At 37.7% G+C, this 26,976-nt stretch overlaps 1 protein-coding gene across 1 annotated transcript; it reads left to right on the forward strand.

Moving 5' to 3' along the window:
• Nucleotides 1-301: 301 nt before the first annotated feature.
• On the forward strand, nucleotides 302-26,045 carry SMC3 (structural maintenance of chromosomes 3). The gene is made up of 29 exons (XM_057375545.1): nucleotides 302-478; nucleotides 3,847-3,922; nucleotides 5,285-5,323; nucleotides 6,111-6,178; nucleotides 6,552-6,623; nucleotides 6,803-6,882; nucleotides 7,446-7,524; nucleotides 8,854-8,971; nucleotides 9,525-9,700; nucleotides 10,305-10,385; nucleotides 10,657-10,821; nucleotides 11,348-11,469; nucleotides 11,809-12,022; nucleotides 13,659-13,762; nucleotides 13,979-14,078; nucleotides 14,519-14,679; nucleotides 15,129-15,270; nucleotides 15,576-15,726; nucleotides 16,754-16,906; nucleotides 18,818-18,969; nucleotides 19,103-19,261; nucleotides 19,913-20,020; nucleotides 20,393-20,501; nucleotides 20,989-21,236; nucleotides 21,358-21,570; nucleotides 22,219-22,410; nucleotides 22,567-22,744; nucleotides 23,298-23,404; nucleotides 23,717-26,045. Exons 1-29 carry the CDS (start codon nucleotides 464-466, stop codon nucleotides 23,786-23,788), a joined length of 3,654 nt encoding a protein of 1,217 aa, XP_057231528.1. The 5' UTR covers nucleotides 302-463; the 3' UTR covers nucleotides 23,789-26,045.
• Nucleotides 26,046-26,976: the final 931 nt, after the last annotated feature.

Consider the following 26,976-nt stretch of genomic DNA (forward strand, 5'->3'; position numbering starts at 1 on the left):
TCCCCTCAACTTGCCTTTGGCGCCCAATCCGCCCCTCGGCGGGAGAAACCACTTCTCCCAACTCCGCGGGGGGAGACCCGCGCCCCGGCAGGCACCGTGTCTCGCCTTCTGCGCCACGCAGCGCCTTCTAAAAGGCCACCGAGACACTTTAGAAGACAGAAAAAAGGGAATTATTGCTGCAAAATAGGTCGGGACTTCTTCGGCGGGACAGGAGCGCTTTCTCTGCTCCGCACTTCTCCCTCCATGTGGCGCTGAATGGTTCGCGCCAGGACGAAACGGGGAGGGTCCGCCGCCATTTTGTTTGCGTGAGGGGTGAGCCTGCCCTGTGCGGGAAGCGGGGGGCGGCTGAGGGGGCGGGAAGYGGCGGCGGAGACCCGCGGTCAGCCCAGGTGCTCGGACCGGAAAAAGACGGGGAGGGCGGTCTGAACGACAGCGTGGCGGGCCTGCCCTGTCCTCGGCAAACATGTACATCAAGCAGGTGAGCCGGCGGGATTCGCGCCGCCCGCAGTGTGCGGTGCGGCCTGGGCCTGGCAGGGGGGTTGGCCCAGCCCGCCCCGCCCCGGGGCTCTGCACTTTCGCACCTGTCCGGCCTGCAGCAGGGGGCCCGCGGGCAGGCGGTGGGCTCCGAGGCCTTTGCTTGGATCTTTTCGGCCCCGGGGGGCGGACCTCGGTCCAAGGTGGGGGAGGCGTCCCCGGCCCGGCCACGGGTCAGGTCCTACCGCTGGCTGGCCCCGCGGTGTSTTCTCTGCTTTTCTGCTCCTGCTTCCTTTTCATTCATTGCAGATGTGAAGTAGCGCTGGGGGCACTCCTTTATGGACCTGAGACTTGTTCGCGGGGTCCGTTTGTACGTCGGCCCCATGTCCCGGCCTCCGGAAGGCTCGTACCCAAACAAAGGGCTCTACTTAGCTGTCAGAGGCATCTTTCAGCTGTTCAATTAGTGGATTTTCTTATTTGTTTTGGGGTGTTGTGTCAGGCCCTCGGGCATGACCCATTTCACCTGTTATGCTTCACGCTTGCCAAACGATCTGTGGCTGGTGGTCAGTTAAAAAGATCCTGATATGSACCTTTTTCAAGCAGTTTTTGGGGTCATTGTTATATTACTCCTGCAGCATCACTGTAGCTGTTTTAGCAGTGTATTKTATAGTGTGCACAGATTTTTATTACTGCTTTCGTGCTGCTGCCTGTGTGCATTTGTACAAAGCCTACCACGATTCTCATTTCCTGGTGGACTCAGAATTGACCTGTTTCTGACATCCTGAGGGTGTCTTTCTTAAGAAGAATACTTTGTTACCTTTGAAAGAGCGTGTTCTACATAGATAACAGGTTTGCATCTACTGTTTGGCTGACTGAGCAGTATTTCAAATGTCTTTTTATTGTGTTTCTGTAAGTCACTATCACAGGGGGRTACATTGCTTTACAGACTTTAGGTAAGAGTTCTTGTTCTCCAGGTTTGAATTGTTCAAAAGCAAACAGTAGTGAAGATATTTAGGGTAAGAAGTCCAAATTAACTCAGAACAGGGGAAGCGTTTTATTTTGAGGAAAATAAAAATAAGGAAATTATTTTTGTAACCAATATTGTTATAGGGGGTAAAGAAGAGAGTATGTGAACGTGGTGAGTACACAAGGTGTGAACATGAGAATAAAATGAATAAGAATGAATTTGAGTCCATCAGTATCCCTTATTTTGTTGCTTCCTAGAAATTATTCTTGGAGTTTGAACATCAAAATTATTTTTAAGTCTTAATCTGAGTCTATACAAGGCAATAAAGARGTTATGAGGTTTCAGAATATGTAGGATGGATGAAGTGAAAACTGCCTAGAGAAAAGCTTTGGGGAGAGGAATGGCAGTGTTTAGAGTCTGCCTCTCGTGGTGCCCAAGTGTGAGTGGTAAAGTTGGTGCTTATGTAGCAATATCCAAGAAATAATAATTGGTTGGTTCTATAATTTTGTAGTGACTTTCAAGTTCTTACGAGAATAAAGTAAATGAATTATTACAGTCCAGATGTTTTTAGAATATTATAGGAAAAATGTAAAAGTAGTAAAGACCAAAATTTTGCCCATCCTTTTAATTTCTCTCCCTCCTATTGAAATTGAGTGAGTTTGGAAGCAGCATTGTTTCAAAATGTTTGGATTTTGTAAAATATTTTTTATTTAATATGTGAAATCAAAGTGAGTGAACATAGTTGCTGTGGCCTAGGATGTGTAGCAAGACCTGAATAAGATATTCTGTTCCTGCTTTTCCTTTAAAAGCTTCTAACACTGAGCTTGCTGCAAAAGTCTCCATCTGGTAGATGAGACAGCCTGGTTTTTTTAGRGGTGGTCGGCTGTTTGTATTCATAGCCACAGTCACTGGGTAATCTTCAGTTCATACATTGTCTTAAATTTGCTTTCTATAGTTTGGTCCATTAAATTCTGAAATATTTGATTACTTCCAATGCAATTGATCTGAATACAGTGGAGGTATATATATTGATCTGAATACAGTGCAGAAGAAAGAAAACTGTATCTGGCCTGAGAAGAGGATGCACAGATAGCTGCAGTTCAGAAAAGGTTTAGGTAGGCAGATAATGAAGGTAGCTGTATTGGAACACTTACTCCTTTTTCAAAATAGCTTCAGCTGTAGTCTGATGTTTGATGATGAAGGATTAGTAGTTTACTGCCTACCTGTATTCTTACCTTCAGATTCCAGTAGTGAAATAACTTTGCTAAGAGAATTTGACAAAGAAGCCGTAGTGCCTGGAAAGAGAAGGACTGTCCTGAGTTCTGCCTAAAAGTTAGTTAGTGCTTGAACAAAAAAAATCTAAATAATTTAATATCCTAAGCTTCAGCAGTAATGATATTGAGAAGTATTTTTTAAGGTAATTTTGTGTCTTAAGAAGGAATTTTTGGTGTATTGTAGCTCTCATAGTGAAACAGTCCTACTGTTTTAACTGTATCCTGTTTCTCTTGGGGAAGAGCTGGGTGAAGAACACAGATATTAAATGGTAACTGTAATCCTTTTTTAAGTGTGCCTGCTGAGCGATCTGTAAACATCAGACCTTTAGGTGGCTGCTGCCTTTCTGATGCCTTACTGAGCAGAGCAAAGCTGCTGTGCTTTCAGCGCAGCTTTCATGTGTGGAATAGGTTGCTTGGTGCTGAAAGTTGGATCAGTTTTGTTGCTATGCAGAGCTGAATTTTTAGGATATTATAACCCTGTACCTTATATATTACTAGGCCGGGCAAACATCAAAATGCTGCTGAAATTAAATAGTTGAAATTTGACTGCTGCATACCTCCTGAAGTTACTTGTGTACATTTTAATTTGTCTTGTTAGGCTGTGAATTGGTAGAAACAAGACAAGCTTGCTTTTTTATGTTTCTCTTTAGATTGCACAGTAAAGTGAGACTATTGCATGTGAAATAGGCAGTCTAGTACAGTTTGTGCAGCCTGCAATTGTGTGGATAATTTGCTAATAAAATTCTCATGCTGTAAGTAGATTGCATTATAAAAATTAAATATAAGTGCTTGTTATATTGAGTTTTCTTTCTTGTGTATGATACTTWATGCAAATATGTATTTTTGTGTAGTTTATCACAAAAACTCCCGAATTTCTCTGGCTTGCTATGCTTTGGCCTGCACAAGTACCAGCATCTCTTGTGGGAAGATAAATCTGTCCCTAAAGTGATGCTTAGGTGAGGGACAAGTTTATGATGTGAGTTTCTGATCTTAAGCTAGAAAGTTGAGTGTGTACAGGAARGGCAGGCAAATTAAATTATAATTGATATAAATATTCTTTCAAACTTTATCATTGAAAAGCTGTTCAATAACAGAAAGAGCTTTGTTAAAATAACTCATTCTTCTCACCAGGTAATCATTCAGGGCTTTCGAAGCTACAGGGACCAAACCATTGTGGACCCATTCAGCTCCAAACACAATGTTATTGGTAAGTTTTGACACTAGCTTTTTAGCACTAGTTAAAGTTGCACTTTTATTTCAGATGACATTCATGTTGGTCTCCTTTATAGTTTTCAATATTCTGCTTACATTTGATGATTGTATTTCCTACTCTGGAAACTTCTGTACAGCTCTCAGTAACATACCATAGGGTGTATATACTTACCGCAAACATCTATTAATGTTCAGTTTTGCTGGGACAAGAGCAGAGTCTTCAGAAACTGAGTGAGGCTCATAAACTYCTTCCTGGGTGCACATTTCTGTATCAGCCAGACCTCTTTTAAAGATTGTCCTTGCAGGAAGAGCAGCAGAGAATTTGCATAGGATTCTGTTTTGTTTTTTTGTCTGTGCAAGTGTTATCATTTTTATTTCACCAGCAGTTATAAATTCCTGCAGGGAAAAAAGATCMTCTTTCTTCCAGTTTTAAAGGAATGAATGTGTGGAATGTGGACTGTCAAAAAGTATATGTTTCGAAGTGCAGTTTCATGACACCTATGCTAATAGTATATTGTTATCCACCATTCTCACACCTCTTCCTATTTCTGCCTAAAGATGCCTGGCCTTGCCTTTTTGTTTCCACTGATTTTAGGGATTGTGCAGCAACTTTTGAGACTGCTGACCCAACAGGAAATAGTCAGCTTTGGTCATTAAATCTTAGTAGCCAGGATTTACTCTGTATTTTTAAAATACACTAAATAAATTCTGATTTCACCAAGGGTTTTTTGCTTTTTTTTTAAAGACTCAATCCCAAGTAGTTTTGGGAATGAGGTGAGTCTGGATGGCAAGTGGGCAGGTAGGGATGTTTATTGCTTCTGGGAGACAAATAGGTTTGAAACTGATACAGTAGGTGCTGATCCTAAAGAGAAGACATGGGGCCTTGCTTTACTCCAGTCTTTAAAAAAAATATCGCTGGATTAACAAGTGGAGTACTAAGAAGTTTGTATGCTATGTGAAGTTCATACAGTCAACCTGAATGTGCAGGCAAGTGGTTTCCTCTGGATAAATGTTCTGGGGCCAGGAGAATTTGACTTGGGTCTACTGTTCTTATTGATCAGAGTATCAGTAGAAGAACCAAAAAGATGACAATAAGTAGGATTGGTTTAGCTATTATTGTGGAGTAGTGTTGGAGTTTGTAAATCAAGGTAATGTGTTTTGAGTGGGCAGAGGGCTTCTGTCTTGTTCTCAATGACTAAGTGATCCACCCACCAAGTTTGCCTCATTCCCTTGAGATTTCATTTGTCTGTATTACATTTGGATTCTGCTCTTGAGTATTTTTATGTAGCATTTAATGTACATTACACTKTTAACCTGGGTCAACTATAACCTATGTTATACTTGTTTTAATTTTCAGTGGGAAGAAATGGATCTGGAAAAAGCAACTTTTTTTATGGTAAGCATGGATATTTTACTGGGCATGAGATGCTGATGATACCAGGTTTCTTTGCTTGTTTTTGCTAGAACTTGGTTTACCAAATGATCCTCCTCAACATGGAGTGGGAAWTAACCTGACAGTAATGAAAGGCAGATCTCAATGCACTTGTTTAATATCTAGTTCAGGTTTTTCCCTAGAATTCAGCTTCTTTTACTAAGGGCCTTTTAAGATTTTCAACTGGCAGAAGTATTTACAGGAGGAAACTAAGTCTGAAAGTTGGCACCATGAAAGAAGATTATGATATTTGCAGTTGTTTTAGACATTCCTAGTAGCTAAGTTCCACTCCATAGCAGTTAGGCACAGCTTAATRAGGTTATGAGGGGGATTTTATGGGATGGATGCATTACTGGAGGAGCAAGGATGCTAATTAAGGGAGGCTTTGTGATGGTTGTTTTTATAAATTGTCAAACACTTAAGTATTTTAGCAGTGTTTGTAGCCTAGGCTGTGTGCTGCGTATATGTAGAGGAAAGCTCAGGAATCCCTGCCTGTTCAGCATTGTTAATGATATGCAGTGAACCAGTAATGTGGCAACAATGAGTTCTTCAGATAAATCCTGATGTACGGCAGGCTGAGKGATAAAGATCCAGCAGATTAAGGTTGTTAATGAAGAAATATTGTAAGATTTTAGCAACAGCATGACTTTATTATACAACAGTAAACCAGTATGTTTTGAGTTAATGAAACTGCTGCATGCCTCCCTGAAGGAAAGAATAAATCTTGTGTTTCTTTTCTATTTTATTACAGCAATTCARTTTGTTCTCAGTGATGAGTTTAGTCATCTTCGCCCAGAGCAGAGACTGGCTTTGTTGCATGTAAGTGAAGGTGTACTGCAACAAAACTAAAGAATAAACTAATGCATTTGAATGCTATGACAAGAATGTTAAATTGCTGGGCTGGGCTGTGGATATTTTAAGCCAATTATTTTCAAGGCATCTTTCTTTGTTTCCTGTTGGCAAAAGGGAATTTATTGCACTGCAATACATTATGTTTATAATGCACACCAGTGAATGTGTAGTTGGGATTTTCAAAAGTAAAAACATATGTCCTGGATCTTACAGAGATGGTCTTGCATCTCAAGTCCTTGAAAAGAAAGGGGAAGTCGGGTCATCAGGGAAAAGAGGAGAAGAGTGAGTTCAAAATTTTTATAAGGTGGCAGTTGTCTAACGAGAACATCTCCTTTCTTAGGAAGGTACAGGTCCTCGTGTCATTTCAGCATTTGTGGAGATTATATTTGACAATTCCGACAACAGGCTACCGGTAAGTTCAGTGAMCTGCCYGGGATATAAATTATCATTTCARACTCAAGTAATCTCAGTCATATGGAAGGCTGCAGTACAGTAGCTGACTCTTGAGTCATTTCTGGTAAAAACAAATATTCTGAGTGTAGTTAYATCTGCTTGCTTGTACGTATATTTGTTGTTTTTTGTTTTCTTAAGATTGATAAAGAGGAAGTCTCACTTCGCAGAGTCATTGGAGCCAAGAAGGACCAATATTTCTTAGACAAGAAAATGGTGACGTAGGTACTTCTTTTCCTTATCTGAATGAGAATAGTAGTTCTGTAAAATTCTGTAGGCAAATGCAACGTTTGCATCCTTAGCATGAAATATTTTATTTCTGTTGTGCAGTACTGAGTGCCAGTAGTCAGACAGCTGGAGCATCAGTCCTTGTGCAATYGACAGCAGACTTTGAATTTGCAGTTTAATCCATCCATTGATGTGGTGTTTAACTGCTTATGTAATATTTCTTTCAGAGCTTTTTAAAATAGAAATTACCACACTCTGGGTGGTTTTATATCCTTCCTTGTGATATCTTTGCCCGTATTTCTCTCCTCTGTCCTTTCAGGCGTTTATTTCTTAATCTTTTCCCAATTCTGTAGTATTTTAGATATTTTCCAATTTTATTCTCTCATTTCATTTTAGAATTAGCCATTTGCAAATAAAGAAGCTTCTTCAAACAGAGCACGCATTGCATGCATTAATTATATTCTGTGATGTATAGTTGTGATACTCTATTGCATTTTTACAGCTGTCACTTTTACACTTTTTGAAAGTTTTTAATGGATTCATAATAACATTTCAGGAAAAATGATGTAATGAATCTTCTTGAAAGTGCTGGATTTTCTCGCAGTAATCCCTACTACATTGTCAAACAAGGRAAGGTAAGATTCTTTTTCACAAGGTGGAAGGAATCACTGTCAAGGGTATCATGTTTCTTGGATGCCAGACTAATTTCAATTATTTCAGAAGTAAATCAAAACCTAAACCTACCTTAGTTTAAAATAGTTCTTGYATGTAGATACTTCTCTGGCAGATACTATTGTTTCAGTATATTGGGCAGATACTATTGTTTCCAGTAGACTGATTTTAAGAAAAAAAAATAATTTCTGTAAATGTTGATATTTAGCAAAGAGTTTTTGTCATGGTGATGTTTACAGTCAGGTGTTTTTCCATATACTTAATTACAAAGCAAACTTGATTCCTGTGATTATTTCAGTGTAAATTCAAAGATTTTCGGATCTATAGACAAGGCTGCAAGGCAATGGTAGAGAATTTTAAGGGGTTAAAAATACTGTTAATGGAGAATGAATGGAAAATGCAGAAGTACCAAAAGTGAATGCACACCAGGAAAAGGGCTCATGGCATGACCTGTCTTAACTGGTCTTCAAGATCCAAGCAGCTTTCTAGAGCTTTCAAAGGACACCCCCATCTGCAGACAGAGGACAGACTAGTAATGGCTCACAGGGTGGATTAACAAGGAGATGSTCCAAAAGGTTACTGGGAGGCATACTTGAAATGGAATGTAGGAGACTTGAGAATTTGATGTTGGGAATGCTAACCAGTAGTAGTCTGCCAGATGTTTATCAGGATAAGTTTTGCTATACAGTTGAATGTGTGCATTTGAAGAGCTTGAGCTGAAAAGCACTTTTGGGGATTGGTGCACACTACTTAACAGCCAAAATACRCATACTGGTTTTAATATAAGACAAATTAGAAACAGTTACCTTCTTAGAAAAGCATGCAGCCACTGAAATGCTGTTGAAGGGAAGTGARTTTTATGTTGGGTGTAATTGTGTGACTGATTTAATGTCATATTAATGAGTGTTTTATGATGTGAATTATCCTAAGATTTATAGCCCATCATTTTACTGTGGTTTTATGGAGGCATTTAAATGATTTGATTTAGCACAAGGACTTAAAAGCCCAAACTTGAGTTTCTCTAAACGTAATTTTGAGTGGTTTATGATTTCTTCTGTGTATGCAATACTGTAATACATGTATCCTGAGTTTTGGCAACAAATGGTAACATAAGAAAAGCAACAAGTTTCATTACAAGCAGAATACTTGCTGTCCTAAAGTAATTGTCTCATAAGGAAAGCAGTGCGGTGTGTGCTATGTATCTGAATCTTCCTGCCCAAACCTCAGGCAAGCAGGTGGGTTAGCCATACATCCAGAGCAGGTCATTGAAGTCATAGATCTTGTATTTTCAGATCAACCAGATGGCCACAGCTCCTGACTCTCAAAGACTGAAGTTACTAAGAGAGGTAGCTGGTACCAGAGTGTACGATGAACGTAAAGAGGAGAGTATTTCACTAATGAAAGAAACAGGTAAAACTTTAAGAAATTATTGCTTTGTGTTGCAGTAATTCCATTACCTCTAAAACTTTGGGCTTTTTCAGTAAAGCTAGATAGATGTTATTTGTGGTGTGTTAAACCAAGCATGTCGTATTTCCTCTCTGAATTTCCAATAACTCAAAAGSTTTAATAAGTTACTTTCTGTGTACTTTCAGTAATAAATTCTTTTAGCTTAGCTATTATGGATAAATTTTGTTGTTCAAAACATATGATGTCAGCTGGCAGTGATCCAAAAATTCGGATACCTAGTGCTGGCAAACACGAAAGTTCACATTGTAGTCAGTATTATTTGAGGTGTGTGAGCCAAGTACATGCTGGTGTTGCCTTACATAACAAATATCAACAGTTCTGCTGTTAGGATGTTTTTTTTGAGAACTTCTGCATTTCATAATGTAACTTCTGAGAACTTTGACGTTTCATAAATGTTGACAAATAGTTAATCACTGGAGTAGATTCAGTGGCTATAAAGATGGGGGATTATATTACAGTGTTTAACTGAATTTCAATCTTGKCATGTTTTCTAAAGAGGGCAAGAGAGAGAAGATCAACGAGTTGTTGAARTACATTGAAGAGCGACTGCATACTCTAGAAGAGGAGAAAGAAGAGCTGGCCCAGTACCAAAAATGGGATAAAATGAGGAGAGCATTAGAATACACCATTTATAATCAGGAACTTAATGAAACTCGTGCTAAGCTTGATGAGGTAAAATATCTTGGCTAGTACAAAATGTAATGCGCTGTTGGTTTCTTTTTGCTACCATCTCCTTGTATTCCTTGATAAAATCCTGACAGTGCTAAGGAAATTTTCCTGTCCAGCCATCCAGGAGCCACTCTGGCAGTCACAACTGCACCACCTGAACTAGGACTGAAGCCCCTTCCCAGCGCTGGTGCCTTGCTTGACTCCCTGCACACCACACTCACAGTCAGACCAGATTTCACATAGCAGAGTCTCAGATGTCTCGATCCTTAAAATAGTTTAATCTTGGTGCAGTAACTAAATAAAAAAGGAACTTTWGGAGCTGGTGCCTCTGAGGAGGGACCCCAACAAAGGAAACTCGGGGTTTTTATCCCATCACAGTCTAAGCTCAAGGTTTCCATGCCCTTTGTTATGTAAAGGGGCATTCTCTTGTTTGTGGCTTCCATCACCCAGGGCTCAATCTGCAGCAACCTGCAGCTGCACACCGAGCTACCTGCGCTGTATGTATTCTTCAGCATCACTGGTCTTCATTAAATATATTATTTTCTTTATGGAATCACAACTCAAACAGAATCTGTCWAYTTAAACTATTGGTGATATTTCCATRCAGCTTTCTGCTAAACGAGAGACAAGTGGAGAAAAATCGAGGCAGCTGAGAGATGCACAGCAAGATGCTAGAGATAAAATGGAGGTAAGAATATTTTAAAAGGGCTCTCCAGAGGTGTATTTTTGCTTTGTGGTTTTGGGGATTTTTTGGRGGAGGCAAGGAGGGTGGGTGAGGGCTGGTGGTGTCTAACTAAAATTATATTAAATCCTGTTGCATGCTTCCATCCTGTTTGGAACCTTGAAGTTTTTCACACATCAAGTGTATTGTCATCTACWGAACAATGATCTTGTGAGTTTTGATAAATATTGAAATATGCGTTCAGTATTTAAGATACTGCAAATTTACATTCGCATAGGAAATAGAACGGCAAGTTCGAGAACTGAAGACAAAGATTTCTGCAATGAAAGAAGAGAAAGAACAACTTAGTGCTGAAAGACAGGAGCAAATCAAACAGAGGACTAAATTAGAGCTGAAGGCTAAAGATCTGCAGGATGAATTAGCAGGCAACAGTGAGCAAAGGGTACGTAACAGCAGTGAAGTCTTAAAATGTCATTGCCACGAGGTAGCGTTCTCCTACACTGAAATGTGCGTTTTAGACTGGAGCCTGTTATTTTGTAACATTTGCCAGGTAAAGTGACTTTCCCCCCATGTCCTTAGTGTGATTCTAGGGGATGTAAACTTGGACTCCTGTGTTTATGGTCCTTTGTTTATCATCCTGTATGTTCTGAAATCAAGCATATATAATTCTCTTGATCTTACTTGCTGCAAATATTGTGAAGGAGGGTTTTGTTTACAGCGCTAATTTGAACTTACTTRTTTGGCCATACAGACCTTCCTTGCTTGCATAGTTTAGTTTCTCGAGAACATTAATTTCATCCCTCTTTGCTGAACTGATTGGAACTAAATTCAGTTTGCTAAGTGTTGAAACAATATAGTGTCAGATAAGCAATGGCATCTTGCAATCTTATGATGTATTTATTCTTCACAAGGGTATATTGATCTATTRACATTACCTAACGTTAAATACTGCTTTGTTTGACTTTCAGAAAAGACTGCTAAAAGAGAGGCAAAAACTTCTTGAGAAAATTGAGGAGAAGCAGAAAGAATTGGCAGAAACAGAGCCAAAATTTAACAGCGTGAAAGAAAAAGAAGAGAGGGGAATTGCTAGGTCTGTGTTACTCCATGCAATTTTTCTCAATGGTATCCATYTGCTGTTAATGAAAACTTGTACTTGTTGCTTCATAATGGGGTAGTTATGTGCACTTGGAGATGATCTGTAAAAAGCCTGCTTTATTGTTGGGGTGGGAACAATATTTGGCAAAACCATTTTCTAAGCTTAACCACTTCTAGGTGTTTTTATTGTTTATAACATGATCCTTTTATTTTTGTTAATGATTTGGTGCTTTAATTTTAGAGTCTGACACTTCATGAAAATTTGAATAGTAGTTCTTAATGCCTGCTCTTAAAAAATCCAAGATTTATTTATGTCTTTCCCTTCTCAAAATAGACTTGCACAGGCTACACAAGAAAGAACAGATCTTTATGCAAAACAAGGTCGAGGGAGCCAATTTACTTCCAAAGAGGAAAGGGATAAGTGGATAAAGAAAGAACTGAAGTCTTTGGATCAAGCCATCAATGACAAGAAGCGGCAGATTGCAGCTATACACAAGGATTTAGAGGACACAGAGGCAAACAAAGAGAAAAATTTGGAACAGTACAGTGTAAGTTTTCAGCTTATTTTTGGTCTTTTTGACAGAAGGGTTAGACACTCCATCTTGGACAGTCAACCTTCAATGCTTGTTTATAAGGAAGATGTGACTTTCTGGTTGGATGTGGTCTTTGAAAAATGCATATTGGAAACATCTGCAGATAAGTTTTAAACTCCTTAGGCATGGCACTAACTTCATTCTGTATGTTGGCTTTGCCTTCTGGTACTTTCCACAATATGTTTGGCCTGAGTTATCAGGAAGAGGCTTCTATCTGCCTTGCTCTTGTCTACATTGCATGTAGCCATGTCACAGATAATTTTTAGATTCTTCTAAAAGTCTATTGGTTGTTTTCAGTTCTCTCATTTTTCCCAAGCAAGAGGATCTTTTTAACTGCAGCATTGCACCATGGTTGCAACTGGTTAGAAATTGCATCCCTAGGCATGTTAGAAGATTAATCTGGTTTTTATTATCTGCATAATTTATATTCTAATTTCCATTCAGAAGCCACTCTTACAGTGCAAATACAGCAAAATAATCCAAAGRTAGCATTCCTGCTAGGAGCTCCAGCCGTGAAAATCCTGCTTTTATACTGAGAGTAGGCTGCCAGTGTTGATAGTGTTCTTGGTCTTTGTGTAAAATATCTGCTGAAATTGAGTGTCAGTCTGACACCATGCAGAAATGTAGTTCTACAAAGAGGACGGTGTTCTGCTAAAATATTGAGTTTTTGGGACCCCTATTAGCAATGTCATGATTTTTTGAATTGGTGAATGAAGAAAATAACACTTACCACAGGCTAAGTGTAATTGTGCAGTACTGCTCAATGGTAATTCTGTAGGATTGAAGAGCTTAAATTTGTGGATTTTGGTTCCTTCCTATRAGCATGTTTTGGTATCTCTTTTCTCCTCAAGGAAGGTTGCTATATGCTTAGGTSAAGAGTTGTATAGCTTTTTGTTGTTCAAAGAGAAGGTGTCTTGGGTGAATGTGATTGAGAGATTGCAAGGTTAGTTTGGTACGAGCTGGCTGTGTTTTTAGAAYACAGCTCCTTCTCCTTGTACACATATAAATATGTAAACACCATCGAGTGCTAGCCCTGAACTGCTTTGAAAATGGCAGGTGTTAAGTGAGCAAAGGGAGGATGTCTGTGCATTGGCTTAAACAGCACACTGTTGACAGCAGCTGTCTTGAAAGTGTGGTACTGCTGGAGAGCAGGCTAAGACTTTTGACTAATAGCAGGATGACATGGTACACAAGATTAGTTGTACTTATCACGAATGTCATTTCAGAGCATGATTACACAGAAGTTATATGTATGTTAGTTACTGTTTTGGTTCCAATTCTTGCTGTGGCTTACAGGGATCTATTTCGCACAGTTCAGCTGTGCCTGCCTTGCCATCTGTGTGGCACCCACATGTTGTTACTGCTTCTTTATGAAGTTGTCTTTATTCTTAGTGCTTTTGCAGTTTGTTGTAAGTTGGTTAAAAATGTTTGTAGGAATTTTCTGAATTTTTAGTAATTCAGCATTGAATAAAATTAAGTTCATTGGTTTTGGGGTGTTTTTTTTCTGGTTTTTTTTTTTTTTGTTTTGTTTTGTTTTGGTTTTTTTTAATATGGAGAACTGTAGTTTCATATTGTTCTTTTTTTGTGTTAGAAACTGGACCAGGATCTTAATGAAGTGAAGGCTCGTGTTGAAGAATTGGACAGAAAATACTATGAAGTGAAAAATAAAAAGGATGAACTACAGAGTGAAAGAAAGTTAGTAATTAATTGAAATATGTCTCAATCTCACTTAATGTGAAGGACCCCAACTGTGTAGTTGTTAACATGGCATGTAGGTATGTTTTTTAAATATGGCCATGTATGAACTTCTGCACTTTKCCTTCCCATTAGATTAGCAGTCTTTAAGAAAATAATAATAAAATGTTCATATTGCATTCACGCTTACAAAATTTTATTGGTTTTGTTCTGTAGTTATCTATGGAGAGAAGAGAATGCAGAACAACAAGCTCTTGCTGCAAAGAGAGAGGATTTAGAAAAGAAACAGCAGCTTCTCAGAGCAGCAACAGGAAAGGTAAGATAACCTCACTCTTGAGGATTCCTTGTGGAATCTTGTTCCTAAAGGGCAGGCAGTTTTATCTGAAAGATAAGATATTTATTTTTAATTACGGTTTTTCTGTCATAGTTAAGATGAACAAATTATATTTCAAGCTGATTTTTTCAAATACTTATAGCCCTAGAACTACTTGAGAGTGAATTTTGTAACCTCAAGGTAATTAATATGAGGAGACTAGAAATGGAATATTTTAAAAATTTATTCTGATATGTTTTTCCTTTAAAAAAAACAAACTGAAAAGTGATGGACTCTTATTTAGGTATTTTCTGTTAAAGCYGTAGTTAGTTAACAAGAATTTGGCAAAAAAGGGGGTTACACTTGTCACAAAGTTAAAGGTAAAATGAATATTATGCCCACATATTTTACCTGCAATACAGTAATTAGTTGTATTTTAACAGGCCATTTTGAATGGTATAGACAGCATAAACAAAGTTTTGGAGCACTTCCGTCGAAAAGGCATAAACCAGCATGTTCTAAATGGCTATCATGGAATTGTGATGAATAACTTTGAATGTGAACCAGCTTTCTACACCTGTGTTGAAGTCACTGCGGGGAACAGGTACTTATGTGCTCTTTAGTGTAGTGTCACAATTTAGTTGTTGCTGCAAGCTGCTACTGAAATTTTACTCTTTTGAACTTCATGTCATGCCTTTTTTTTTTTTGTCAAAGTGCCTTCTATATAGCATGATCAAACTGCTATTCCTTTGTGAAGGAACTAGGAAGAATGCTGCCTATTTAAATATTAATCCTAGCTGGTCCTGACTTTGTCAAAAAAAAACCGTAAAACAAAAGCAGAGATGCAGCGGAATGTCAAGTTGTTCTCTGATCCCATTTTAACAAAAATGAAAAGAATGTATCCACTTTTTCTAAGGTGTGGAATTGAAAATGCAATGCASCTTTATAGTGATGTGTTATTTAATGGTACCTGCATCAACACTGTCTGTACAAAAAAATGTTTGTCCTTTTAGCATAGTGAAGTTTTGTCTATTTGTTTGGCTTATTAAATAGGTTATTTTATCACATTGTGGATTCTGATGAGGTCAGTACAAAGATCCTAATGGAATTTAACAAAATGAACCTTCCTGGAGAAGTTACTTTCCTCCCTCTGAACAAGCTGGATGTTAGAGATACTGCTTATCCTGAGACTAATGTGAGTTAGAATTYCTTTTGAACCTACCTCTGCTTCATAATTACAAAGCCTCACATTTTGAATTGTGTATGCTACTTACAGCCCACCACTTGCTTTTTTGTTGAATGTCTGCACTTAAATACTACTGCTAATGTATGCTTCTGAACATAAAAAAAAATGATACAGAAGAACACTTTCCTACAAGGTATCTGCTCATTACTTGTAAAGTGCAGGCAATAAAAAGGCAATACTAATAAGTAGAGTTTTATTGTGACCTGATAATCAAGAATTGCTTTAATTGCTGAATTGTAATTCTGTCACTTCAGGATGCCATTCCTATGATCAGTAAATTGAGATACAATCCAAGATTTGATAAAGCTTTCAAACATGTTTTTGGGAAGACATTAATTTGTCGTAGCATGGAAGTGTCCACCCAGCTGGCCAGAGCTTTCACAATGGAYTGTATCACTCTGGAAGGTAAATACTGCAATTTCATAAATTATATTTTATAAATAGGATTCCTGAGAACACAGGGCTCATTRGACATTGTCTATTTAGTGTTGTTGAAATAAGATTATTAAAAATAATAATATACTTCACTGAGATGYATGTACAAGGTTGCACTTGGTTAAGTACAGTGCTTAAAAATACAGAATTTCGTGACAAGTTATGGAATTTTCTAAGATCTAAATGTTAGTAGCTATGTATCTCCATCCTGAGATTTATAAARCAGATTAGGTTTACATTCATCCAGTTTTCTTAACCAATTTAACAGGTGTTTGTTTTCCTGGAATGTTTATGGTGTTTTCCCCAAGCTCAAAACCAGTGTTTAGGTTGTGAMTATATGGCCTTAATTTTTGATCAGTGCAAGGTGAATTCTGCTGTGCAACAGATATGTTGACATCTTATGTTCTCTGAAATAGTCTATATCTATTGTTAATTTCTTGTTTTTAAGAAGGTAGATTGCTAGCAGGCTTATTCTTGTCTTTATATCTTAAAGTCAATCTGAAAAAATTCCTAAGGGTGTCTGAGGAGGAAATGATTAATTTTTCAGTATCAGCATACTATACAAGCCACAGATGCTGCTAATTTCTTCATCTCTTGTTTATTTTCTCATAGAAGACTTGAAATTTTTTTTCAAACTGGTAGTACTAGGYGTTTGCATTTTTCCCTTAATAGAAGTATTTTTTTTCCTTAAAGCTGCATGGTTCCTGAAGTTAATTAAAAACAAACAAAAAGAAGCTAATGTTTAAAGGAGGTTATAGCAGTCTTATATGTGTTCATTTTGAGAAAGGGAATGCACTAATGCACTTACTTAAATTGACTACAGGAATAAACATTTCCCTAATTACTGTAAACATACATGATTGCTGATGCATTCAGTGCTTATGTAACTTAGTTGAAATKATCTAGTTAATCTGCTAAATTGCACTGCAGAAACTGTGCTGGACTTCATGGAAAGCTTGTAGTGTGCAGTTTATATCCCATTCTGTTCTGCTTGTAGGTGATCAAGTCAGCCATCGAGGTGCTTTGACTGGAGGTTATTATGACACCAGGAAGTCTCGGCTTGARTTGCAGAAAGATGTTAGAAAAGCAGAGGAAGAACTTGGTGAACTTGAAGCAAAGCTCAATGAAAACTTACGCAGAAACATTGAAAATATCCTTTCGTTGTTAATGGGGAAGGTTGTGTGATGACAAGGTTTTTGTTTTGTGGTTACAGTAAGAGATGAAAAACAGGAGACTGACTTAGTAGCTACAGCATTTGTTTTGACTGTTTTGTGTGCAGCCTGSTTCTGACATTACTGCATTTGATACTGCTCTTTAACGCTTAGAGATGAGGTTAAACCCTAAATTGTGAGACATTCTATTCCTTTTAAGGTCTGTTGTAGTAAYTGCCATAACCAGATATTCTTGTTATCTGTGTTAATCTTCACTGCTTCTTCTGACTCACTCGGTATTTTTAGTACTTGTGTCCTGAATTCATGTATTCTATAGCCCATTTATGCTGTGGAGGGGATATGGGAGAGCATTGTTTATAATAAGCTCTGAGTTGCTTGGCAGTTTGGTCTTTTCAGTCTCTTTGCACGGTGTCCTTTTGAGAAAGAGTATCTACAATTTGGGGTAAGGGAGGTTTATACATTTTTCTTATACATCACCCAGGTCATTCTGTCCTTCAAATTGAACTCCTTTGCTTTTTGACTTGCATCAGTGCATTAGAGACAATTGGGTGGGACATCAGATAAGCAGAACACCAAAGCCTTTGGTTAGGTCCACAGCTTATTAGCGAAACTTTAAAAATATGTACTTAAGTCTTGTTGATAGAAGACTTTCAGAATGSTCTGTTAAATGTGACTTAAACAGACTGAATTTGCCAGCTGGATTTACATGCACCAGTAATAATGAATGTTTTTCACCCTTCTTATGATTACCTATAGGTAGTGTGCAGTACTGTATTTGTGTATCTAAAATTAAGTATTTACTAAGTGTGTTTTTTCTCCTTTAGGTCTTTATTAAACTACAGACATATAGGCATATGATTTTGAAAGTGTTTGTGTGTAAACTTAATTTTAAGTTTAATCCCAGTGTACAATGTACATGTGGTCTTTTCATAASTAGGAATGGGAACTTGAATTTCTGCTGYTTGTAGTTAAATTCCTGAGTTACTTGTTAGGCCCTTGTRTTACTGTGTAGCTTAATTTTTAACCAGGACTACYACTTTGGAACTGMATTTTTTTTCTTGCTATAATTTAWGTCAAAATCTCTAGGTCTGAGTTTCTTTTTCAGCAGGGATCTGTAGGGGACGTAGGTAGGGTGCTCTGTGGCATATGCTTCACCTGTTGGTTGATCCGTGAGTGTAGTAATAAGAGCTGTTACTGCAGTCTGACTGTAACTTCTGGAACATAACAAATGCACTCCTCAGTTGTTTTAAAAGTATAATATATGTTCTCACTAAATTCCTGTTCTATAGCTCATTCAGTTTTCACAAAATGTTTTATGTATGTAGTGAACTGTTTTACTGTAGCCTCTGCTTAGGAAGCTATTTCATTTTTAGGGCATTTAAGGTGAGGTGTTTAAATATACATTGTAGTAGGAGTAACATGATAGCAACTCRACATAAATTAAAACACAATTTTCATCTAGCTCAGCGCCATGACTGAAGCCAATACCAAAATTAGCCTGAACAAATTACACTTTTTGCCTCAAAATTGAGTAAGGGATGGTATTATTCTACCACTTTGTTTTAARTATAGCTATCTGTTCTGTATTTTCTAAGATCTGAGCTTTCCTTGCATGTTCAGTTGTATCCCTTTGTTCTTCTGAATGTCATGTTGTAAAATAAGCAAGGAAAGCTTTATTTAGCTTAGTTTCTGTTACTGATAAGCTGATAARCTTCTCAAGTTACTTTTGTTGATGATTCTTTATTTTTCCTCTACAACTGATTATAAWGGTTTGGTGGAGTTTTTGTTTCTTATTTTGATGACAGATGACTATGTCAGATGGAAAAAAATTGAAGGTACTAGTAGGTGTGAAATAAAACAAGGACAAAATTTTCCTTAGCCCACTGTATGGATTAATAATGAGATTGACCAGCTAATGAACCAAATGCAGCAAATAGAAACACAGCAGAGAAAGTTCAAAGCCTCTCGAGACAGTATTTTGTCAGAGATGAAAATGCTGAAGGAGAAGAGGCAGCAGTCTGAAAAGACATTTATGCCTAAGGTTAGCATGGGGATGTTGAAAGCTGTTACTGGGTTTATATTCATTGTTTTATTAATATTAGTGATAAACTTACATTCATTTCTGGTTAACACCAGACTTTGAGGAATGATTCTGTCTAACATYTGTCCCACAGCAACGCAGTTTGCAGAGCTTGGAGGCAAGTTTACATGCTATGGAATCAACTAGAGAATCATTAAAAGCAGAAYTGGGGACAGATTTGTTGTCTCAGCTCAGTCTTGAAGATCAGAAACGTGTGGATGCTCTTAATGATGAAATTCGACAACTGCAGCAAGTAAGGAAATGAAAATGTCTTGCCATAAAATGTGGCACCTTTCTTTGCAATAAATGTTTGTCCTTTTGTATGAAAATTCACTTATCAATATAGTGTCACTAAAGTAGTGCTTCATCAGTTGTAGGTAGGCATGTTTGAAGTKCTCTCATTTGCAAGGTGTATTTGAAAGTTTTTCTCAAACACTGGGTCAATTTTGCCAGTTGGTTGTGTGAGAATTAAGGCTATTGTGTTAAAATAATCACAGTTTTCTTGCTCTTGCTCTTTGACTTTCCAATGATAAATACAAATAGGTATCATCTGAAGGGAGRATGCAGAGTGTGGGAAGGAATACAATTCCTTTAAGCACATGGTAGGTGAGACAAAACTAAGGTTCTGACTGACACATGTTGATGAAAAAAGACTAGTCTTTMAAGCATTTCTGAGTTTAAGAATTGGATACAAATTCAGACTAATAGACTCACTGATTTGTACAGTTGGCTTTTATACTAGGCAGCTGCAAAACTGCTTCTAGTTTGTTTTTTTCCTGTCCAGAGACTAGTGATATTTTAATACAMAGAATTGTGTGTAGAGTGATTTTTTTAATTGATTTTTTTTTAACAAGGAAAAGGTAGTCTTTGGTGAGGCAACTAATACATACCTCTATTTTTTCAGGAAAACAGACAGCTTTTGAATGAGAGGATTAAACTAGAAGGCATTATCACAAGAGTTGAAACATATCTCAATGAGAATCTGAGAAAACGCTTAGACCAAGTGGAACAAGTAAGGATTTTCTTTTAGAAGTACTTTTGCAGTYTGGTTTTGGTTTATTTCCAGGGTGAACATGTATTAATAATTTTATAAATACCTCTTCTTTACACTCCATTATCTGTGATGGGGTTTGCTTCCCTATGTRTAAACTGAGTAAAGAGTTTATTTGAATTTCAGCACAGTAAGTTTTGGACAAAAATTGCGGCGAATACCCAGCCTGTGTATAAATAGGATTATCATAATGACAGATTTGTTAGAAAATCTAAACTATTGTCTAAAATTTAGCTAAGTTATTGCATACAGTTATATGTAGAGTAGTAATAGGTAGCTTGTCTGGCTTATGCTTTTGTTCCCATTCATGCTGAAGCTTTATTTATCCCACAGGAACTGAATGAGCTTCGAGAAACAGAAGGTGGCACAGTTCTTACTGCCACGACATCGGAACTTGAAGCTATCAACAAACGAGTGAAGGATACACTGGCACGGTCAGATGGTTGGTAACCTCATGTTTTGGAAAGAAAACTSCAGGGTTTTGAAAGTTCACACATACCTTATTTGATTTACAAGTAGACCATAATGTAATGGGCTTCTGACTTCAAGCCATAGTACTTGTGAGGCAACTGTCCTACAAACAAGATCTTCTCTAATTGTTCCTGAATTTTGACTAACCCATCCAAAGCTCAGCTGCTGTCAAATAGGCCATGGCATCTGTATGGCTTGAAACTATCTYTACTTCTCTTTCTAGAATTGAACAATATGACTGTAGTACATTTGTTTGGGGCTCTTCTAAGCTATATGCTCATAGGGAAGAAAGGAGAGGGATTTTCAACCTTTTGCCTGAAATTTAACCTRCTGCTCCTTAACAGATCTTCTTTAGTCTATCTTTTTGTTTTATAAATTCCTTATTGGATCACTGCTGATCGCATGTGGGCATGTAAGACGTAAAACTTTGGTTTTTGTACTCTTGCTTAATTTTGCAGATCTGGATAACTCTATTGACAAAACTGAAGCRGGGATTAAAGAACTTCAGAAGAGCATGGAACGCTGGAAGAACATGGAAAAGGAGCATATGGATGCCATTAACCAYGATACAAAAGAACTTGAAAAAATGACAAACAGACAAGGCATGCTYCTCAAGAAGAAGGAGGAATGCATGAAGAAAATACGAGAGTTGGGTTCACTTCCACAGGAGGCTTTTGAAAAGTATCAGACTTTAAGTTTAAAGCAGGTAAATCATGTGCTTGGTTTCATGTTTCATGACCTGAAACATYAGTGTCACCTGCATCTTGAGTGTCAAATGTGGCTAGAATTTCAAGTCACTTTGATGTGTTCTTGTTTTCCATTTACAGTTATTCCGCAAGCTGGAGCAGTGCAATACTGAACTGAAGAAATACAGCCATGTTAATAAAAAAGCTTTAGATCAGTTTGTGAATTTCTCAGAGCAGAAGGAAAAATTGATAAAAAGACAAGAGGAACTGGACAGGGGCTACAAATCCATCATGGAGCTGATGAATGTCCTTGAGCTCAGGAAATATGAGGCTATTCAGCTGACTTTCAAACAGGTAATAAAATGGGAACAATTGTAAAGACACTGGTGCTTTAATTGATCAAGTTGTCCCATGGTGTAGCAGCTCTATGCGAAGCAGTGGGTACTAAATAAATCCATTATAATAGAAGGCAGTGTCACATAACTTGAAGCTTGTGCATTTTTTAAATAATATGTGCCCATCTCTAATACTACTCTAGMTTTCCTTTAAACCTCTTAGATATTTCCTGTCAAGTAAGTTTCTRTGTACTATGTACAACCCTTTCTGGGAACTGTGGCAAAAAACTGCACCAAATCCCTACTCTAGATGTAGCGAAAGTAATTCTGATGTTAACAAAGGATCTTAACTATAAAGTGTGTGAAGTCTTCTATTTAGAGGCTTTTTTTTATTAACTGAAGGGCACTAAATAAACCTTATTTTTGCTACAGTTGTGTGTTTTAATTGTACTGTTTTCTTGAAAAATTTTTGAAAATTTTCATACTACAAGAACAGTTGTTTTGGCTGGTTTTAAGACAAGTGTTGTACAGCATGTATTTGTCATTTCTGCCTAAGAATGTGGATCTCTGCTTTAAGGCAGATACTTCATTTGTTCATGCAAGAACAGTTGTCTGCATTTGGTTTCACTCTGTAGAATGAGCTGGTTTTATTGGCATTCTTTTTCAGGTGTCAAAAAATTTCAGTGAAGTATTCCAAAAGTTAGTGCCTGGTGGCAAGGCCACATTAGTGATGAAGAAAGGAGATGTGGAGGGCAGTCAGTCCCAGGATGAAGGTGAAGGCAGCACTGAGAGCGAAAGGGGATCTGGATCTCAGAGCAGTGTTCCATCTGTAGATCAATTCACTGGAGTTGGCATAAGGGTAAAGAAAAATGCATGTTTTTCAGTTCCCTGCGTGTTTGTTTAGGTTGCCTTTTAACTATATTTTTAAAGGTAACATTTMGTTGATCCTGTTAAATAGCAAATGATGGTGTGGTTAGTGTTTTAAAATCATCTTGCTGTTACATTGTTTTCTTAGGTATCGTTCACGGGGAAGCAGGGTGAAATGAGAGAAATGCAGCAACTTTCAGGTGGACAGAAATCTTTAGTGGCTCTGGCCCTGATATTTGCCATCCAGAAATGTGATCCAGCTCCATTTTACCTGTTTGATGAAATCGACCAGGCCTTGGATGCCCAGCATAGAAAAGCTGTCTCAGGTACTCATCTACCTTTTATTGTCTTCATTTTAGTTGAAGGTAGTAGTTTGTCTTCTCATCTCTGATGTTTAAGATAAAAGCTTTTAACCATAAAGGCACATTTTTGAGAAGCCCAGTGTGTGTATGAGTGTAACTTTGTGCCTCCCAAAGCTTTCATGAACTTGGTTTTAGGTAGAAGCTCTGTTGTCTACTGCATCTAAAAGGTCTCTTTACTGCACTTCAGTAAGGAGATTTAACAGTCCTATTTTSAAGTCTATTTTGATTTTAAAAGTTAATGGAAAAGTGCATACGCTTTTTTTCATGATAGGAGTGTAATATACTGGGTTTGCTGAGTGGCTGAATTTGTCAGAGTTGATACTGGAATTAATGGTAGTGCTTGTATGTGTTATCTGGTAAATAAAACTGGTATAGATGCTTTTATGATCTGTGGGCTTTTTGCTTCATTAAMGAAGTGATTTTGAATAAGGCAAAACGTTTGCTATTCCTGTCTGTTTCACTTCATTGAAAAGATTACATTAAAAAAATGGTTTTGTGTTCTTTTGTTCTTTTTCAGATATGATTATGGAACTAGCTGAACATGCTCAATTTATTACAACAACTTTTAGGCCTGAACTGCTTGAGTCAGCTGACAAGTTCTATGGTGTAAAATTCAGAAACAAGGTAAATAGTATGATAAGCTTCTCAGTAAACACCATAATAAAAATAAGTTGAGCATCTGAGACTTAGTAAGAGTTCAAAGTGAATCAGATTCACTTCAGTTGATCTGTTTCTAGTTAGRTTGTAGTATTCTATAAAAAAGTTCTCTCTTTCTTGAAAGAGAATTTAAATACYAGCAGGCATCCCTTGTCATGTTCTTTAAAGGCAATTATAAATCGWTGATAGACCTGTTGCTGAGTCTTGGAGCCTTCAGAAATGTCTGTCTTCTTCTGCAGGAAGTACTGTAATAACTGAATACTTCTTTTTTTCCACCAGGTCAGTCATATTGATGTGATCACAGCAGAAATGGCCAAAGACTTTGTAGAAGATGACACCACACATGGTTAAAGGAACTTGTAATTACTGCTTATTTGGAAGATGTGTATAGTGCTATGTTTATGCCAGGGACCTGTACATTTAAAATATGAAGTATTTAGTTCTTGTTAAAAATAGTTTTTGAACACACATTTTAACCAAGACCCCAGAAGGCTTAGTTTCAAATGAGCTTGAGTATCCATTTTGTCTCTGTTGCTGTATTTTATAAGATAATTGTTAATGTTACCTTTATACAATACCTGTAGTTTGGAAGTTTTATTCTCTTCCTTCAAACCTTTTGTAAAGTGTTTGTTGCTGTTTTAAAGCTTTTCAGAAAGTGCTAGCTATTTCTTCTTAAGTATAGTTTTATCATTTATATTGCCTCACATGTTTTTTTTTAATGGCTTCAATTAAAATGGTTGGTTTTATGGCTGTAACTTGTATATATTAACTTTTTGGCTTATATTGTCTTTCTGAAAAGGATCTGTTGAGATAAACACTTTGGTCGTATTAGAGTGGCATATTTCAGAACATAAGATAAAGCATTTCTCCCAAGCCACTCTTTTTCCCCTTTTCTGCACTGTCAGTGCCAGCAGAAAACGGCCCCAAGTGCATGCTTGCCAAAATCCATAGTGTTCTGGTTATTGAACTGAAAAAAGGTAAGTATCAGAGAATCCTGGTAAATCTAGAGCTGTATCAATACAAATTACAGCCCCTTCTTTTTCCCCCACATTGTCCAGTGTAACAACTCCTCCATTACATCCGTTCAGCCTGAAAGACCACCATAAATGAAATTTTTTCCTGCTGTCTAGGCTTTTGGCAAAGGGATATTAAATAATTTGATGTTTAATCCTGGAATACATAAGGRTTTACCACAAACCATTAATTTCTTAGGTAGCAAAGCACTTGTAAAAAGAGAATCCATTGCTACCATAGCAGATTTAYGAAATTGTAATAACATTAAAGAGTACCATATGTAACTTTTAGTAATACAGTGAGAAACAGTGAACTTGTATATTGCATTTACTCTGTAGGGCATGTTCAACAAAGCAGAAGAATAAAGCTGTCTGATAGGTTTTGATCTGCAAGCACCCTTGTTCCCTGCTGAGAACTTCAGGAAGTGCAGGAAAGGAGAGCATGAACTGATGACTGGTCTCCTGACTCAGGAGTGCATATCCTTGCATCACAAGGCAGGGTGAGAGAAGAGTACCGAAGCTGGTATGGAGCAACTTGTGCAGGTAGTGACAGACATGTAGGAAATTATTACCTGCAGTAAGTCTTAAGCTAGAAGGAGGAGAATGTAGTGACATAAGGCTTTCTTTCTGTAGTTCCATGGACTCACTAGCTGCACAATCGACTTGTCTCAGTGAGCAGAGTACAAAACATTAAACAAAGTGTCCCAAATGCCCCCAAAATTTTTTAGCATGGAAACAGACTGTATTTCAGAAGCCTGAGGACTTTGAGATTTGTCTTCTGCATACAGAATTCTGAACATGCATTTAGGGTGGCTGGTGCAAACCAGAGGGTTCCTGAATTACTCACAGGTGAGGCCAGTGAGTTCAAAGTCCAGAGGAGGACCTGAAGAACACAGACATGGGTTCGTACCTCAGGTTACTGATTTCATGCCTTTTGGATCAGTGTGTAAGAGCATRTTGAAGTGTCTGTAATACACAACCACCAGATACATAAACTTGCTGTGGTAGTAGCAGGCTCTGCTCRCAGCTAACTCATTAGGCTGCTGGTGTTAAAGTATCAGCATGACAGTTGTTAGTTTGAATTTTGGAAGAGAGAAGTAGTTCACAGGCCATGAAGCTAATTACTGTGCTTATTAAAARGTGTCATACTAAATCCATCTAAGACTGATCATGAAATTTATCACATAATCTCATTAAAGTGGAAGTAGGTTAGAGCAAAAGGCTTTGTTTTGGCTGTGTKGGGTTTTCTTTTTACAGTGCTAAATAATGGAGCCTAAATACAAATGAATAACATGAACAACATCAACTGTGTTAGGAAATCTCTGGGTTGAGTGTAGCATTAAGYTGAGTTACCAAGCACGGTAGGAAAATGGGCAACTAGCAACGTGGTGGGAACATTGGAACATGTTAACAGCACAGAGGAAGAGTGGACAAGCCGTTAGCTCTGTTTCTCATCTGCTAAAGAGCAAGGTTTAGAACTACTTATACAAAACTTGGGAGATTTGTTATCAAGATTTTCAGAATCCCTTTCCAAGGTAAGTTTGGAGGGTAGTGGTGTTTTTTGTTTGTTTAAATTGCTGTTCAATTTTATTCTGTCCTTGACATTTTTAGAGAGGCTACTTTTTAAGTCGACACTTTGTTTCCCTGTGGACATACTCCTCCCCACGTGCTYCCTCTATATGCTGTGCTGCCTCTGTTGTGTAACCAGTGCAAAAAAACAACGGCGCCAATTCCTTTATGTGGTGTACTGAGTGTGTTACAGTAATGGTACACAAAGGCTGAAGACAGCACCTCCTCGAGATGTCAAAGTACAGCCTCTGTGAATGCCCTGCAGTGAGYTTGGGTTGCTGAGTTAGAAGCTATGGTTAAAATTGAAGAGGACCTCAAGCAGGGATGAAGGCAGGTTATGKAACAAAGTCCATACCAGCCCGTTGTATTGAAAAATAAATTGCATGGAAGAGAAATGCTTGGAAGTAGGAAAAGTGCAACCTCATTCATTATGGAATTATTTTAAGGAAATTTTTGTTGTGAAAAAAAAGTCAGTACATATAACCTAAAGAAGGTTTTTTTCCTCCAGTCTGTTGTTAAGGTTAGGAGTAGCAGAGTTTTCCTTGCTGTTTGCTTCAGATTGCTCCAGAATGCAGTGATAGGAGAGCTGTGTTKCCAAGGTGGATGATCTCATGTTCTYTTTGTGATGGTTCAGAGCTGCTCCATTCAACATCAGAATTTACAAGTTGCCTTCTCTATCTCTTTAAATTCTTCCTAGAGTTTTAAAAACAAGCTTTGTTGAGAATTACTGTGTCCTTGAGTTTCTTCAGTGTCCTGTTTTTCCCACCTGAAGTTTTGAAGGCAGTATTTAGTGGAACTACACACTTGCTTTGAAATGTAGGAAATGCCAGAAATTGTAGATATCCAGAGTGCCACTAATCTCACCAATACAGGTTATCAGCTTTTGCTTAATTATCAATATGTGAAACTCACAGCTGAATCACTGATCACTTCTAATAYCTTAGGATGGTTTTCATC

This window comes from Malurus melanocephalus, unplaced genomic scaffold (assembly GCF_030028575.1).
Source record: "Malurus melanocephalus ecotype Western Australia unplaced genomic scaffold, MMel_1.1 scaffold_252, whole genome shotgun sequence".
Taxonomy (NCBI): domain Eukaryota; kingdom Metazoa; phylum Chordata; class Aves; order Passeriformes; family Maluridae; genus Malurus; species Malurus melanocephalus.